At 41.3% G+C, this 19,045-nt stretch overlaps 1 protein-coding gene across 3 annotated transcripts in view; it reads right to left on the bottom strand.

Annotated features, from left to right (window-relative positions):
* Nucleotides 1-14,691: 14,691 nt before the first annotated feature.
* PPM1M (protein phosphatase, Mg2+/Mn2+ dependent 1M) overlaps nt 14,692-19,045 on the bottom strand; it is a 110,433-nt gene continuing 106,079 nt past the window's right edge. For all 3 annotated transcript variants that reach the window (XM_029599484.1, XM_029599483.1, XM_029599485.1), the window contains one exon: nt 14,692-15,392. In XM_029599484.1, coding sequence (XP_029455344.1) covers nt 15,239-15,392 — 154 coding nt within the window. In that variant the 3' untranslated portion in view covers nt 14,692-15,238. The remainder of the gene's footprint in view (nt 15,393-19,045) is intronic.

Genomic DNA, 19,045 nt, shown 5'->3' with positions numbered 1-19,045 from the left:
TGGATTCTCCTATTTTTTATTTTAATTGTTACAAGACTGAAGAGGGACCTCACGTGGTATAGGGTATGCTGGACATGCTCAGTGTGCCTAATCAAAGTCTAGAAACTTTGACATAAGTTTTCCGCCTCAGGGCTCCATCGGATAATGTCGCCATGTGTGAGGACTAACATCCTGCGCTCCTTGGAGAATACCTGTTACAGGTAATCAGCTCTGCTTCACTTGGAGATCCTCTGGGCTGCCAGTAAAGTCCTTCAATGCTATAAAAGTCCTAGTCTCTTATGTTAACTCTTTGAGTTGCTACTTGCCAGGAAATAGCAGATATACACTTTACAGCAACTGTAGTCTGGTGAAATGGTACAACACAACCTTTTGATTTCTGGCCTCTCTGAATTTTGTCATTTTAAGTCATTTAATTTGAACTCTAGGGCCTGTGTTTTTGTTATCTTAGTTTTGCTTGGGCTAAGACAGGGATGTTTTTCTTTGCTGTGGTAGCAGGTGAATGAATTGCAGAAATTATCATTCCAGCTCTTACTTAACAGTTACAGCTTGCTACTTATTTCTTAATTCAACCTAACAAAAGAGGCTGAACATCAAATGTAAAACAAAGGTTGAGGAGAACCTCCTTCCACAGAACAAAATTTGGGAGTTCAGGTGCAGCAGATATGCTTGGTGGAAGTCTAATATTTTCCTTCGATATATAGGCTCAATTGACTAATGCATGCGGGTGATATCATCCGGCAGCACTAAACAGACTCCTCTCTTATCTAATAGAACTTTTGGCCCTGCTGAGCATGTGTGGGAATTCCCACATGGGTGTTGCCTTATGAATCTCCTCTGTCATTTTTTGTCCAAGAATAGCACAGATATATACTCTCTCCAGTGATTTTTCTCAGGATTCTTAATTGTTTTCCTTCATTTTCTTTTATTACCCTTTTTCAGTGGCCTCACTACCCCTGTAACACCCACAACAGCACGTTTCAGTGCTACCAAAAAAAAGAATCCCCCCAAAATTTGCCACCCGAAGATGTCAAGCAAAAAGAAGCCCACGTTGAGCGGTTTTAAGAACTGTGTGTGTGGTAAGGTAATGTTTCTCACAGATGGGCATGAATTATGTTATAGCTCCCTTGTTCCGGATGATGACTAAGCAAACTTGTGCTCGCGAATGGATGTCCTTGCTTACTCAACATTCCAGGACATATAAAATGGAGGAACTGTGCAAGTCTCTTACAAATCACTGTTGGTGGTCCTCCTCCCGCAGTGTAGCATCATCTATGTGCCAAAGCAAGAGTTGAGCAGGAGCTCCTCAAAAATTCCCCCATAAGGGTGCTGCTAGCTGAATAGTGCTGGCTTCCTTTTATCAAGAAAGAAGTGGCTTCACTCTGTGGGCTAGAGGAACAACTAGCACCAAAGTAGTATGAGCGGTTTCTCAGTGTTCTTGATGCATGGCACATTGGCACCATTGCCTTTTGAATGTTCTATCACATGATGCATTGGCATTAACACATGGCCTTTCTGTTCACAGACATATGACACTGGGGTCTTTCAATGCAAGTATTGCCTTTGCAACTGACATGCATCCTCGATGCATTCCTGTTCAACAGACTTAATGTATTTGAAGCAACAAAAGTATACTTCCTCAAAGACTTCAAAGCACCCAGCACCATTGAAGCATAAGCTGGAAAAGTCATCAGCATCAATACCATTCGTGCATCAAGCCCCGGACTGTGGGCATCATGCAGAATTATGTATGCAGCTGTATGCCGGTCGGCCATGGCCAGGTGCAGAGGGAGATATGTTGTCTCTGCCCTCCCCTATAACTAGAGCCCTTGCCGTTTCACAGATGATAGCAGAAGGTTTACGATTGGAGACACTGGACCCAATATGTTGTCTGATGCCACTTACCTTCAATAGGCCTCCTATTAAAGAACAAGAGCCAGTTCTTATCTCCAAAGAGAATGTTCACCACCCACACCTGGTCAGACAACATGTCAGTCACTTGACAGATAGAGGATCTGCTGAGAAATTTCTTAACTTTTTTTTTTTTTTTAAACTAAGGAGGCAGAAGGAATTTTCCATCCTCTTTGCCAGTATTGACAGCAATCCCACAGACTGAGTCTCAATTTCCCCTATTAAGATAAACATATCTCAACTTTTGCTGAGAGGCTCTTCATCTTATCACTAAATTGCAGTGGACTCAAGTAATTCAGGTGTTGTAGAACAGAGTTATTTCCCACAGACACAATTGGTCGAACCCACGGGGTCCTGAATTATTGTTCCCATGCTCCTGGGTTCCAAAGAAGGTTCAACAGTCATACTTTCTGACCCTCTTCTGGACTCTCGGGACATAATTCTCCAGAAGAAAAATTAGGAAAAACACTGAGTTACAAGTAGAAAGTTCCCCGAAAAGAATTCTTTGGTCTCCTTCAAGTTCTAGATACTCCATCAGAACCAGTGGCTGCCCCAGTTTACACCATTCTGAATCAGTTATATATGAGAATGTGGGATCTCTTTATTTCTTGCCTTCTTATGGCAAGGAAGTTAGATCTTAAATATGAACAAAATCCATCTGGATTTGGAATACTTCAATTACCTCACTATTCCACTGTTGTAGAATCTGCCCTAAAGAAAGCAAAGAAAACAAGGATTTATTCAAATTTGCCTACAGGGAAAGAGCCCAGGCTACATGAAAATTTTGGAAAGAGTATTTGTGTTCAATGCTAACTACTCGTATCTGTTTACCAATTTTATATGGCAAAAGATTCAAAAACTAAAACCTTTCCTTCAATTTATCGGAGGCAGAAATTAATACCTTCAACTGCTTATAGATGCAGAAGAATGCATATGACATCTCCATTGTTCTGCCTATGAATCATTTGTTGCCATATCGTGTATCTAGTCTCTCAATCAGAGCTCAACGCATAACCTGGTTTAAGAGCCAGTAGCATTTGTGATGACATTCATGAAAAGTTAGCAGATGTGCATTGTCTGGGAGCACCTTTTTGGAGAAGAGCTCAGAGAAAGTTGCCCAAATAAAAGAACAGAATGTGGCAGTTCAATCACTCGCAACTGGGTCCAAGCAGCCCTCTTCTTTGAGACTCTACTTCTATTCTTACAAGAGGCCATACTTCCAAAGACTACCTTTCTGACTTTTTCAATGGTACTAGCTACCACCTCTTCTAACTCAGAAAATGCAGCAACTTCTGGCAAGAATTGCTAGTATATGCCATCAAACTACGATAATGTAATAGGCCCAATCAAAACTTGGGGCTAGTTTTTGATCTTTGCAAATGTTCAGCAGTCATCCATCAGTGGGACACAGAATCCAGACCTTCATGGAAGAGTGGTGTCTGATAACCAAAGACCTCTGCATCCTCAAGATCATGGAATGTGGCTACCATTCCTGTTTCTCTCCTGGCTACCAGCTCTTCCTCATTGTTCGACTTTCAGTCCAGAGCCATGTCATTTGAGGCAATTCCATCTGGAAGTAGAATCACTTCTTCAACGACAAGTGATAGATGTCCATTCGCTCCAGTAGGGAATGCTTCTTATATTTTCTCATCCCCCCCCCCCTCCCCTCAAACTCAAGATTGAGACCCATTTTGGATTTGAAAAAATTGAACATCTGCTATGAGAGAAATTGAAAATAAATTCTCTCAGTACAATTCTTCCCTAGATTCAAAAGGAGGAATGGATGTGTGCGCTTGATTTGAAGGATGCTTATGTGCACATATCCATCCATCCCACTCACTGGCGCTACCTTCTCTTCAGAGTAGATTATTTCTATTATCAGTACATAGTACTTCCTTTCAGCCTGTCGGCAGCTCTGAAGGTCTTCACCAAATGCCTAGTGGTAGTTGCATACCTGCAGTGTCGTTTACCAGTTTTTCTGTACGTGGAACACTGGCTAATCGCAGTGAGCTCCTGAGAAGAAGTATTACACTCACTGCCAAAGACAGTTCAGCTTCTACAGAAGTTGGGATTACTGGTAAATTTTGAGAAGTCAAATCTAGTGGTAACTCAGAAAATAAAGTTTATCAGGGCATAGATAGGCTCTGTCTTGTACTGAATCTATCTACAATCCATAATGAGCACTATGAGATGGGTCATTTACAAGCTACTGCAGCCAGAGCGATTCTTGTTGTAGTAAGTCATATGGCTGCAACCCCTCATGCAGTTCTACTTACCCGCCTTCATATTCTTCACCTGCAGTGGGGACTATGCTGTCGCTGGGACCAACTAACACAACCCTTAATGTCACACTGTTCAAGTTTCCAGAGACCTTAAAAAGGAATTACATTGGTAGTTGAGCCTCTGCATACTCAGAGGGAGCTCCCCTTCATGCTCTCCCCATAAAGTAATATTACGCCTAACATCTCCACAAAAGGATAGGGTGTCCACACAGGATCTTTCTGAATCCAAGGCACTTGGTCTCTTGAAAGTCCTTTTCGGAGCTCTGACAATTTTTGTGCATCTTCTGATTCAAACAAACAACCCAGTCACAATGTTTTATGTCAACAAACCAGGAGGCACAAGATCATGGACTCTGCCAGGAAGTGCAAGGGATCTGGCAATGGGTGAGAAGAAATCAAGCTGTCCTACAAGCCACTTATCTTCCAAGGATCTCCAACACACTAGCAAACTATCTCAACAGAGTTTTTCATCTGCACAAGTAGTCGCTCCAACAATCAACAGCCAATACACTTCGACCTATGGGGTCTACAAATGGTTAACCTATTTGCATCAGCAGAACAAAGCCAGAGAAATTTTGATCATTTCTACTCAAACTAGGTTAGCGCAGGATGCTTTCTGCTCATTTGAAACACAGGTTTTGTGTATGCTTTTCCACTGATGTTACTGATTGCCAGAATAGTGCAGAAAGTGCTACAGGATTAAGCTTGGCTGATCTTCATAGCTCCAGCGTGACCCAACAGATATGGTTTGCATATCTTGTATAGCTTTCCAACAGTCCTTTAATCTATCTGGGAACAGAACCTGCTTTGTAAACGTAAGACAAAGGAACCCTATTTCATCCGAATTTTCCATCCCTCAACCTAATGGCTTGGTTGTTGAATGCTAACTAATCACTGATCTTTCTTTGCCCAGAGAGATTGAAGATGTAATAGTTACAGCCAGGAAGCCATTAACTAGAATAGCTTATGGCTTTAAATGTAAAAGATATTCCAGATGATGTCAACAAAATGCCTGGATTTATTTCTTGTGAGCCCAGAACACTTCCTTTACCAATTTGCTCCTCTCTGGGTACATCTCAGTGTCATAGCGGCTTACCATGTTACAACTATCAACACGCTCATCATCTCAACTCAGCCGTTGGTATCGAGATATTTGAAAGGCTTATGGCATGTGAAACTTTTGGTACAGAAATCTCCAGTAGCATGGGACCTGAATGTTGTCCACTTTCAATTGAAGCCACCTCTTGAACTGTTAGAATCGGCTTCTTTTAAATTGACATGGAAAGTAGTTTTTCTTGTGACAGTAACAGCTAGAAGAATCGGTGAACTCCAAGCACTGGTTCAATACCCACCATATATGCAGTTTTTCCATAATAGGGTGATGCTCCATCCTTACCTGATGTTTCTCCCAAAGGTTGTATCAGCTTTCCACATAAATCAGTCCATTGTATTACCTCCCTTCTTATGCAAGACCACATGTGCATGAACAAGAGAAAACCCTTCATACCTTAGATTGCAAGAGCCTTAGCATACTACAAGAAAAGAACTCAACTGAATTGCCAAGTATCACAGCTCTTCATATCTTATGATCCTAATAGACTTGGCGTACCAGTCACCAAACATATGTTTGCTAACTGGATGGCTAACTGCATTCAGCACTGCTGCACATCAACAAGCCTACAAATGACAGACTCTGTCAAAGCTCATAGAGTTAGCGTGATGGCCTTTACCATTACTTATCTCTGAGAGGTGCCTCTCTAAAACATCTGCAAAGCTGCAGTGTGATCATCTGTACACTTTTATGTCCTACCCCGTCTAGTCAGTCATTTGAGGAATGACAATTTTGGACAAGCAGTTTTGCGTACTCTATTCACATAGTAGTCTACTCTCCACGGGTGGGTAGCTTACTCAGAAATCACTCCCCTGCAATCCTCAGCATGGGCCTCTTCATGTCATGGCTAACTCAGCTTTCTTATTGATGGAAAAAGCAACGCTGCTTACTATAATAGTTTTACATAGCAGGATGAATGAGCATGCTAAATGCCAACCCATCTCCCTGGAGAGTTGACTACCTGGTTAGGATTAGCTCTGATATCGACTGAGTTAGGCTCATGAGGCAATGCCTGCTAGGGAATTCTTACCCATGCTTAGAGCTAAAAGCTCTACTAGCCAGGTGTGACAAATCCATTTGGTGCTGCTGGATGATGTTACATAAGAACATAAGAAATTGCCATACTGGGTCAGACCCAAGGGTCCATTAAGCCCAGCATCCTGTTTCTAACAGTGACCGATCCAGGCTACAAGTACCTGGTAAGTACCCAAACACTAAGTAGATCTCATGCTACTGAAGTCAGTAATAGTGGCTATTCCTAAGTCAGCTTGAATAATAGCAGTTAATGGGCTTCTCCAAGAATTTATCCAAACCTTTTTTAAACCCAGCTACACTAACTGCACTAACCACATCCTCTGGCAACAAATTCCAAAGCTTAATTGTGTGTTGAATGAAAAAGAATTTTCCCGATTAGTTTTAAATGTGCTACTTGCTAGCTTCATGGAGTGTGCCCCCTAGTCCTTTTATTATCCAAAAGAGTAAATAACTGATTCACATTTCTAGACCTCATGTCATGGTTAATTCAACCTGCTATCTATGGAAAATACCATTTACCGTAAGAAACTTGCTCTTCTGTGTACTGAATGAAGTATTACACTTTGACAGCTGCCCATACTGTTTGGAAGCTTTATGTAGTATTGGAATTAAGTTAAAAAGGTTAATCCTAAATCTAAGCGGTTTGTAATTTGAAACAAGGAAGCTACTTCTCCCTTTTTGGGTGTCTTTACAGTGTTAAATCTGGCTTGATGAAAGTCCAAAATTGTGATAACATATCAGTAGTTTCTTAATGAAAAAAAATGCAACTTAGCTCTGGAAAAGAATCATCTATACTGCATTTCTTTGTACTAATTCCAGTGATCTGTTGAAATATTTACTTTGTGAAATTTGTACAGTACTTGTTAGTGCAGCAAGAACCAGCACTAAAAGACTCTGGACAGCAAAAGGATCAGGGTTGAGAAATACCTGTCATCATTTTAAAGATAAATTTTAAAATTCCCCCCCCCCCCCCCGAATCTCATTTGCCATTATCAGTGTCTGAGCAAAGATTTTAGAAGACAGTATGGCGGACTGCATAATTAAGCCTAAGTACTGAAATGCAGGTCAAGTTGACTATGGGCTGCTAGAGAAAACAAAATTTCAGAAACTAGCTGACCTGTCACAAGACAATAGCTTCTTTACTTAGTTTAATGTATTAGCATTGCAAGACAAGAGCGTGCATTTAAAAATGGCTCTCAGGACATTACTAGATACTTCTGCACTTGTGCTGGATGGAGACTTCTGTCACTCTTATTTGCTTATCAACTAATGTAAGTCCCCATGCTGCAATGGGTAAATTCTCATCTGTCATTTCAGAATCTGTTTTCATGTTAGACTGGTGGATGGGTGGTGCTCACCAATAGAGAACTGTAAGGTGAATTAAGTGTGTGCATGATTTTATCTACAACTTTTCCTTATCTTTTGGAGGTGGCAGCAGAAGCAGGGTTTTTTGGGTGGTGGTTGTTTTTTTTTTTAATGTTAATTCCTTTCCAACAGTGTTCTCCAGTTAGTGACAACCAGCATCTAAATAGAAGTGAACCTGAATGCATTGTCTTTGCTGTCTTCTGGCTTTTACCCCAAGTTTTATCTGTCAAGACTGTTTTACAGAAGATGAAATAAAAGGGGAAAAAAACTGGGGTCCTTTAGAAAGACACTATTCCTTAAGTATTTGTGTGGTGAATTCTGTCTCAGCTGTATTGATATCAACTGTTATTTCATTATCCTTATAGTTCTTGTAAATTATATTTTTTACTTAAATAAAAACATTACTAAAAAAATGTTGTGTTGGGAAACGTCATATAGCACTAATTAAAATGTGTACCAAGTTCTGTATTAGAAATGGTTCTGATTAATCCAGCTCAGGGATTTCATTGATACGTAGTGGGAAATCAAATCTAAATTATAAATAAGCAGGACTGTGATAGCTCACTGGCATGCATTCCCAGGTTTAATTTCCATGCAGAGCCTTTATTCCTTGGGCTATGGAGGGGAGGGATTCCCAGCTGTAGTGCTGATTGGTCCAGGGGTGTATGTGTGCTGGGTGCTAGAGGGTTCTGCTACCTATGCTTCAGCCATAGGACTGTTACTACTGACTGTAAAGGGCAGGAGGGGGTTAAAGGGTTGTCCCATAAAATGAGCACCTCACTGATAACTTTGAAGAAAAACCTGCAGTCCAGCTTTGGTTGGTCCAATCCTGGTCGTTATACTACAGACTGTGGCTCTGGCACATTGTTGTATGGTGTACCCCTCAACTTCAACTGTTTAAGTATTGCAAAAAATTAAAATGGGGAACAAGTTCCCATATGTTTGTCATATCATTGAATCCATCTGATTAAGACCCTGGAAGAACTGGTTGTTAGACTAGATTATTGCAGGTGAAAACTTTGTAGCTGTTCTGTAAAGACAAGTGCATGTGTCTTGCATCCTTAAAAGGTGCAGCAAATCCTAGCCATACAGTGAGTGCTTCTACTGGCAGAAATCACTGGCACTTTTGGTGCCTTAGCCAATATTCCATTTCTTTTTGGTAATCTTTCATTTTTAAAGAGATGCTTGAAATGGAACCCCTTTTCTCAGGGTGGATCCATTCCTTGTAAATTAATTACTTATGTTGCAGGGTATATTAAACAGTGGTTTTCAACCCAGTTCTTGCATATTCGTTTAAGAAATCCTGAAAACTTGACTGGCTAGGTGTGTCCCGAGGACTGGGTTGAGAACCCCCTCTGTATCAGAAGAACTTTGCTTCCTTTCAGCCAACAACTCAGGAGAGGGTCTGGTGGGCTATATTTATATTCCTTACCAAGTATTGGATTCAAATCCCTGCAGTCTCCTTCAGGGGCCGCGGGAACTGATATAAGACGGAGTCTGCATGTGAACTGTCTTGTAGTTTATTCATTACCGTGAGCGGCGCCTTCACTCGCAAATCCGGAGTAGACCCGAATCCAGCTGCTTCGAGGCTGGCCACCGCACAAACATCCACATAACAAGTAGTTCCCTTGTTATGAATTTGGTTACAGTGTTATTGCACAAGGCAACGAGGTTAGTTTTTGTATAGTATACCATAAAAAGGTAGCAGAATGAATTAGCCACGCTTCATATCCACTTCCTTGAAGAACTGACTACCTAGTTAAAACTAAGCTCTACAATGGACTGAGGGGCTTATGAGGTAGCATGCATGTAAAAATTCCCCTGCTTGCTCAGTAGTATAACTTTACGAAGCTATAGCAAGAGGTCTTTAAGTACTATTAGATGATGTTGCTCATGTGTCATGGGTAATTCATCTTGGTAAGGAGAACCCCATTTACAGTATGCAAACTCACCTACAGATAGAAGAGCTTTCTTCTCAGCACCATTTTACACAGGCTTTAGGTGGATAAAGATCACATCATTAGCATATTACTGTGATAAATGTGGTAATTCACTGCTTTTCTGAATGTGCTCTGTATTCTTTTTTGGCCACAACCCCAACTTTTGGAAAGTATACTACAGCACTAAGCTATCCCTAACATTATCTGGAAGTCTGAGGTTGTGCCAACAGTCAATCATAAGGCTTATTGGACAGTATATCTGTACTCTTAAGAAAATCATTGATGTAGCCATATTAATAATCGTAAAGGTAAATCTTTTACGTACTGAAGGCTAAAATGTTAGCAGTAGGATGGACTAAAGTGTATTGGTGATTGGCTCCAGCTCACTAAAAGTTCTCTGATCTGTTTTAATAATTACAATGCATATAAAATGTTTTTTTACTGTTTAATAAAACATTGCATAATACAGTAAATTTTAAAACAACTGGATTGCCTACCCTGGTGTGAAGGTGTTGGACCTCATATGTCACCTAAGATAGGAATTTAGACAGTGCTGGGAAGGAGGTGGCTGACCGGGTACATGTGGGCATGAACGACATAGAAAAATGTGGGAGGGAGGTTCTGGAAGCCAAATATAGGCTCTTAGGTAGAAAGCTGAAATCCAGAACCTCCAGGCTAGCATTCTGGATTTTCCTTTAAGTAGTCCATGCACAGGTCCCCAGAGGCAGGCAGAGCTCCAGAATCTCAATGCGTGGATGAGAATATCGTGCAAGGAAGATAGATTCAGTTTTGTAAGGAACTGGGGAACCTTTTGGGGAAGGTGGGAGTCTTTTCCGAAGGGATGGACTTCACCTTAACCAGGGTGGAACCAGGCTGCTGGTGCTAACCTTTAAAAAGGAGATAGGGCAGCTTTTAAACTAGAACAAAGGGGAAAGCAGACAGTCGCTCAGCAGCGCATGGGTCGGAGGGAGGTAACTTCAAAGGATACTAATGAAGCATTAGCATTAGGACATCCCAACAGAGAAGTTCCAATAATAAGAAAAGTAGGCCAAGTGCCAATAATTAAAAACTCACCTGAACTAAAAGATTCCAATTTATCCCTGTCAACTGAAAAGCAGAATGTAAATACAAACAAAAAACACACTTTGAAATGTTTGTATGCTAATGCCAGAAGTCTAAGAAGTAAGATGGGAAAATTAGAGTGTGTAGCAGTGAATGATGACAGACTTAATTGGCATCTCAGAGACATGGTGGAAAAAGAATAACCAATGGGATAATGCTACCAGGGTACAAATTATATTGCAGTAACAGAGGAGCATCTTGGTGGTGGGGTGGTGCTTTATATCCAGGAAGGCATAGAGTCGAACATGATAAAGATCCTGCATGAGATTAAATGCACAATTACATCTTTATGGGTAGAAATCCCTTGCTTGTTGGAAGAGTATAGTTATGAGTATATTACCATCCACCTGGCCAAGATGGTGAGACGGACAGTGAATTTCTAAGAGAAATTAGGGAAGCTAACCAAATTGTTAGTGCAGTAATAATGGGAGATTTCAGTTACTCCAATATTGACTGGACAAATGAAACATCAGAACATGCTAGAGAGTTAAAGTTCCTGGATGGAATAAATTACAGTTTTATGGAGCAATGGGTTCAGGAACCGATGAGAGAGGAAGTAATTTTAGATCTAATTCTCAGTGGAGCGCAGGATTTGGTGACAGAGGTAATGGTGGTGGGGCTGCTTAGCAATAGTGATCATAATATGATCAAATCTGAATTAATGACTGGAAGGGGGACCTTAAGTAAATCCACGGATGTAGTACTAAACTTTCAAAAGAGAAAATGAGAAAAAGTTAAACAAAACAAAAAAAACATTTTAAAAGTGCAGCTACAAAGGTAAAAAGTGTGCAACAGGCGTGGACATTGTTAAAAAATACCATCCTAGAAGCACGGGTCATATGTATTCCTCACATTAAGAAAAGTGGAAGGAAGGTCAAATGATTGCCAGCTTGACTAAAAAGAGGTGAAAGGGGCTATTTTAACCAAAAGATCTTCATTCAAAAATTGGAAGAAGCATCCATCAGAAGAAAATAGGATTAAGCATAAGCATTGGCAAGTTAAATGTAAGACATTGATAAGACAGGCTGAGAGAGAATATGAAAAGAAGTTGGCCATAGAGGCAAAAACTAACAAAAACTTTTTAAAAATATCCAAAGCGGAAAGCCTGCAAGGGAGTTGGACTGTTAGACAATCGAGATGTTATAGGGGCAATTAGGGAAGATAAGGCCATCACAGAAAGATTAAACTATTTCTTTGGTGTTTACTGAAGAGGATGCTGGGGAGATTCCTGTTCCGGAGACTGTTTTCAAGGGTGATGATTCAGATGAACTGAACCAAATCATGGTGAACCGGGAAGATGTGCTAGGCCAGACTGAACACACTGAAGAGTAAATCACTTGGACCCGATGGGTTCTTTCAGAACTAAAAAATGAAATTTCAGACTTATTTCAATTAATTTGTAACCTATCATTAAACTCATCTGTTGTAACCCTGCCAATGTAACCCTGATATTTCAAAAGGGCTCCAGGGATGATTCGGGAAACTATAGACTGGTGAGCCTGATTTCAGTGCAGGGAAAAGTCTGGAAATTGTTATAAAGAAGAAAATCTCAAAACATTTAAATAGACATGGTTTAATGGAACACAGTCAGCATGGATTTACCCAAGGGAAGTCTTGCCTCACAAATCTCCTACATTTTGTTGAAGGGGTGAATAAACGTGGACAAAGGTGAACCGGTAGATGTGGTGTATTAGGATTTTCAGTAGATGTTCGACAAAGTCCCGCATGAGAGGCTTCTAAGAAAACTAAAAACTCATGGGATAAGAGGCAATGTCATTTTGTGGATTGCAAGCTGGTTGGATTAAATGGTCTGTTTTCACAGTGGAAAAAGGTAAACAGTGGAGTGCCTCAGGGATCTGTACTTGGACTGGTGCTTTTTAATATATTTATAAATGAGTTAGGTGAGCAGATTTGCGGATGACACAATTATTCAGAATAGTTAAATCTCAAGCGGATTGTGATAAATTGCAGGAGGATCTTGCGAGACTGGAAGATTGGGCTTCCAAATGGCAGATGAAATTTAACATGGACAAGTGCAAAGTGATGCATATAGGGAAAAATAACCCTTGCTGTAGTTAAACAATGTTAGATTCCATCTTAGGAGTTACCACCCAGGAAAGAGATCTAGGCGTCACAGGGAATAATACATTGAAATCGTCGGCTGAATGTGCTATGGCGATCAAAAAAGCAAACAATGTTAGGAATAATTAAGAAGGAAATGACAAATAAAGCAATGGATGTCATAATGCCTCTGTATCGCTCCATGGTGAGACCGTAATTTGAATACTGTGAGCAATTCTGGTCGCCGCATCTGAAAAGAGATAGAGTTGCACTGGAGAAAGTGCAAAGAAGGTAGACCAAAATAAGTGGCATGGAAAGGCTGCCTTATGAGGTAAGGCTAAGGAAGTTAGGGCTGTTCAGTTTGGAGAATAGACTACGGTGGGGGGGGGGGGGGAGGGATATGATAGAGGTCTGAAAATCGTGAAAGGACTTGAACAAGTTAATGTAAATCAGCTATGCACTCTCTCAGATAATAGAAAGGCTAGGGGGCACGCCATGAAGTTAGCAAGTAGCTCATTTAAAACAAATCAAAGAAAATTCTTTTTCACTCAGTGCATAGTTAAGCTCTGGAATTCATTGCCAGAGCATATGGTTACAGCAGTTAGTGTAGCTATGTTTAAAAAAGGTTTGGAAAAGTTGCTAGAGGAAAAATCCATAAACTTCTATTAATTATTAAGCAATAATAGCTTGAGATTTATTTAATGTTTGGGTACTTGCCAGCCTGCCAGGTACTTGTGATTTGGATTGGCTACTGTTGGAAACAGGATACTGGGCTTGAGAGACCCTTGGTCTGATCTAGTATGGCAATGTTTATATTCTAACTATATCAAGACATGTTTTGCTGGAAAATGTACCATGACAAAATGGATAATACCACAATCCCCAGCTACTATAATGCCCCATGGTCTTGCTTGATATCTTGAAGATAGATAAGAACATAAGAAATTGCCATGCTGGGTCAGACCAAGGGTCCATCAAGACCAGAATCCTGTTTCCAACAGAGGCCAAACCAGGCCACAAGAACCTGGCAATTACCCAAACACTAAGAAGATCCCATGCTACTGATGCAATTAATAGCAGTGGCTATTCCCTAACAGGCGGATTTTAAAAGCCCTGCTCGCGTAAATCCGCCCGGATTTATGCGAGCAGGGCCCTCGCGCGCCTATTTTGCATAGGCCGCCGGCCCGCGCAAGTCCCGGGGTTTTTTGAAGGGACGTGTCGGGGCGGGGCCGAGTGACGCAGCATTTTGGGGGTGGGACGTGGTGTTTCGGGGGCGGGACTGGGGGCGTGGCGCCAGCCTGGGGGCATGGTCGAGGCCTCCGGACCAGCCCCCAGGTCGGAGGACGGCGCGCCAGCTTCTCACAGACGTAAATCTAGGGACAAAGGTAAGGGGGGGGTTTAGATAGGGCCGGGGGGGGGGGTGGGTTAGGTAGGGGAGGGCGAAAGAAAGTTCCCTCCGAGGCCGCTCCGATTTCGAAGCGGCCTCAGAGGGAACTGAGGTAGGCTGAGCGGCTCGGCGCGCACAGGCTGCCCAAAATTGGCAGCCTTGCGCGCGCCAATCCAGGATTTTAGAGGATACGCGCGGCTATGCGCGTATCTTATAAAATCCTGCGTATTTGTTTGCGTCTGATGCGCAAACAAAAGTATGCGATCGCGCTTTTTTAAAAAATCTACCCCTAGTAAACTTGATTAATAGCAGTTAATGGACTTCTCCTCCAAGAACTTATCCAAACCTTTTTTTAACCCAGCTACACTAACTGCACTAACCACATCCTCTGGCAACAAATTCCTGTCAGATAAACTGACTCTCATTGAGGGGTGAGATACGTTGACAGGTTTTATGCAACATGGGAGAAATTCACTTAGCAGGGCTGCCATAGTCCCCTCTCATTAATAAAAAAAAATTCATAACCATAGCCCAATCACCCACAGCCAAGAAAGGCATTGGGTGAATAACTTTAGTACCTGCGAGCTTCACTTCAGTGGTTTTCCAAGGCATCACAAATGAAATATATGCTTTAATTTGCATATACTGAATGAAATGGAATGCTTTTCTGGTTAATGTCACACTTGTTATTGCTCTACTGGCAGAGAGTGGGCTATAGGGAATGTTTAAGATATGCACAGTGCTGCTGGTCTGTAATGCTCATGATAGGCCCTGTGACATACTGTAATACAGCAAAATTTGATCTCCATTTTATCACCATTAATACTAAATCAGCAGGTGGATCTTCTATGGATGGGAGGGAGAAAAGGGGGGCTATTAATATCCTCCATCATCTTCAAAATGTCTCTTTTCCAATTCTCCAAACAGCTCCATTCTTGGCTGATTATATATTGGTAATTAAGATTCAGCAGTGTGACTTTCAGAGAATGTGGAAAATCATTGAGCTTCTATCAGACGATTCCAGTGATCATGGTTCTGGCAAAGAGTTCTGGCACCAGAGTGGAATTACAAACACTGAGATGTCATCATATGAAGCAGGAGTGTTGCTGTCCAGTGTCCATTGATTGCCGGTTTTTGTTCCCCTCGCTTTACATACCAGATGCTTTGCCAAGTCCAAAAATCTGCCAAGAGAAATAGGAGTTGAGTCTGCCATCATGTTTCTATAACTAAGTCAATGTGATTTTAACAAAACTAGGAAACTGCTTTTGCATTGCTTAGAATACTTGCCATCAGTGGAAGCAAGTACAGATGTTACATATTTCTTTTTATTTTTCCTATATTAAATTATTCAAATTAAATTACAAGCAACACACTTATTAAAAAAAGCAGCTTTAAGATAATTACAGAACAAAGAAAAAATTATTAAAATTACACAACCCTCAGGACCACAGACTTCTGAGTAAAAACAAGACTGAAAACATAAGAAATTTACAGCAAGAAATAAGACGCAAAACAGCATCATGGCATTTAATAGCAGTTACAATTCAGGCTTTGTGGTTGTATGTAGGAAATACCACAGTTCTGGCACTTATCTCAAATTGCTTGTCTTCTGAGAAAACAAATATACATTGTCCTCACACATGGGAATCCCTAACTACAGGTTGCCTTTAAACAAAAAATAGTGCATGCCAATGGACCAACAATGTATTATTTTTGGCAACAGGCTATGATGTGATTTTTTTTTTTTTTTAATTTTGGACAGCAACCTGGAAATAACAAATGGGTGCAAGGGAGGGGGTAGAATTAAATTTGATTCTAAACTTCATATAGACCTTGCAGGACAGAGTAGCCAGTCACATTAGGAGTCACTAACAGAAAGTAATCAGCTGCAAATGTGTAGACAGATTCCATATCGCTGCTTTGCAAGTCTCTTCCATGTAGGCCAAGCTTACGTTGGTCACTGATACTACTATAGCTCTAACACTATGGGCCTTAAAATGCCATTCCAGTCAGGCCTGCCTGGACATAACACAGAAAGATGCAATCTGCTATCCAATTAGACAATACGTGTTTGGCTATATTGCAATTCTAAAGGCTTCAGTCTACCCCAGACTAAAGGCCAAGGATCTTTTGCAAACCAGACTGCATAAGGCTCACCTCTGTGAACATATATGACTTGTGAAAAAAATGTTAGGAGGATGATTGATTGGTTAAAATGGAAGTCCAACACTATCTTAGGATGCATGTGCAGAACACCCTATTAAAAAATGTGTATAGGGTGGATAAGCCACTAGGACTTGAGTTCACTAATTCTGTATGCACAAAAAAAAAAAAAGGGTCTTTCAGGTCAGGTACTTCAGTTCACAGGAGTTTATTGGCTCAAAGACAGCTTTCATCAGCTGGGTCAGAACCACTCTGAGGTCCCATGACAGCAGGAGGCTTCAACAGAAGCAAGTCCCCCATGAATATGGCAACCAAAAGCATGCAAAGATGCATTTACTTTCTACATGGTTATCGTAAGTGCCACTTGCACTGAGGTGAACCCTAACAAAATAAGACTTTAGAGTAGATTATTAAAAATGTAGAAGATGTTCAAGTTTTGTCTGGGATAGAAAAAAAGAATCTAGGGCCTTTCCTTCACACATAATAAGGCAAATCACCTTCATTTAAAAACCACATGACCTTCTGGTGGAAATCTTCCTACAAGCCAGAAGAATACACAACATATCCTTAGACAGATTCAGGGAACCTAATACTACCTCAACATTCAGGCTGCAGGGGCTAGGAACCTGATGTTGGGATAAAGCATTATTCTCTGGTTCTGCATGATGAGAGTGGAGAATTTCCCCAAGCAAACTGGCTCCCTGATGGACAGCTCCCACAGGAGTGGGAACCAAATCTGTCTCAGCTAATAAGGGGCTATTAGGATCATAGTCCCTTAGTCCCTTTTGAGTTTTAGCATGGTCTTTGCCATCAGAGAAAATGGCAGATATGCGCACTGAAGATCCTCTCACCAATTTTAGGGAGAAAGGATTTGAGGCTAGCTTGCCTTGTAATCTCTCATCAAACAGAACTGAGGAGACACAAACAGATCCACCACAGATGTTCCCAACTTATGGAATATACAAATTCTTACTCCTCTGTCTAGGGATCACTTGTGGGTTTCTAAGTCTCGACTCAGTTTGTCGCTAGGATGTTGTCCTTGCCCGTCAGATACATGGCTCATAAGAGTCATTCCTTCAGAAATGGCCAGGTCCACATTCTGATAAGACTCCCAATGGAGGAGGTACAATCCTGAGCCTCCCTGCTTGTTTACATATAACACAACCACTTGGCCTACAAATTTATTCTAATTCAAATGGATGATCAAGAAGCTTTTCAGATTGCCCTTAGTTCTAAGGAATGTATGTGATAACATTTCTCCTGAGCAGACCAGAGGCCCTGTGTGTAAAGCCCTTCTACAAGAGCCCCCTACCCAGGTTGGACATGTTTAGAGAAAATGGGTAGGTAGAATTTGGAAGGATACCAGTCATGTTTGTTTGCATCAACCACCAGGCCAGTGAGTCTCTGAGTTTAGTAATTTGGACACTGTCATCAATCTTGAAACCACCAAAATCATAGGGTCCACTGGGCTTGTCTCATATGGAGATGTGCCAAGTGCATGAGTATGAACTATTGTTATTTTTAGGTCCAACATCCTCAGAATGTCCCATGCTAATGTCTACTGACTCTCTTATTCCTTCTACTGTAGACTAAGTTGGTGATACTTTTCTGTGGAAGGAAGACTTTTACCAGTCTCTTGTCTAGCAGAGCTCCTATGAATGCCAATTGAGATGAAGGACTTGGGGGAGATTTTGTGTAATTTATGATGAACCCTAGCAACTCCAACATCCGGATGGTTTTGTTCATTGATTCTATGGCACCTTGAGACTGGTTCTTGATCAACCAATCATCCAGAAAGGGAAGCACACACACACACACACATACCCAATTTGCAAAGTTGCGCAGCCACTACAGCTCGCCATTTTCTAAAACACAAATGGGGCTGATGATAGGCCAAATGGCAATATACAATATTGGAGATTGTTTGTTTTTTCCTATTACAAATCAGATTTCCTCTGACTTGGAAATATCCTTATGTGTGTATAAGCATTCTTTAAATCCAGGGCACACAACCAATCTCCTTTTATATGGAGAAATGAGGGGCCTAGGGAAGTCATCTTGAACTTCTCCTTTACTAGGAACTTATTCAAGACCTTTAGGTCTAGGATGGGATAAAGTCCTCATTTTCTTTGGGATCAGGGAATAAAATACCTGCCCTCTTTCCCATGGTGGAATGAGTTTGACCATTTTGGCCTCAGAGAGAGGAGATCTTGAATAGCAATTCCTGATGCTGAGAAGTAATCTGGTGGGATTTTGTGATGGCGCGGCTGGCACACTGGCAAACAATTCAGACAGATTCCAACTGGAGCAGTGGTAGGGCAGCTTCTGCCTGTGATGGCCACCCTCCCCTCAGGTTGAGTCATTGGACACTGGTGGCCAGCAGGGCTTAAGTAGTAGGTCCTGAACCAGGACTAAGCAAGAACACAGTATGATTCACAAGTGAAATGGAAACAGAAAGACCAAATAAGACAAACCAGAAGACCCAGACAAGCGAGGAATGTGCTTAGGGCAATGCAGTGAGACAAACTCTGGAAGCAGGACTCCAATAAGGGAGCTGGAAAATGAGAATCCAGTTCTGGCAACCTGCTTACTGGAAGCCTGGAAATTATATCTGTCTAGACAGGACATAAGATGGCTGCCAGATAGAAATGCGGGCCTAGATGCTGGGAAA

The sequence above is a fragment of the Rhinatrema bivittatum genome, chromosome 4 (assembly GCF_901001135.1).
Source record: "Rhinatrema bivittatum chromosome 4, aRhiBiv1.1, whole genome shotgun sequence".
NCBI lineage: Eukaryota > Metazoa > Chordata > Amphibia > Gymnophiona > Rhinatrematidae > Rhinatrema > Rhinatrema bivittatum.
Note: the sequence above shows the minus strand (reverse complement) of the source record. Positions and strands in the feature narration are given on the sequence as shown.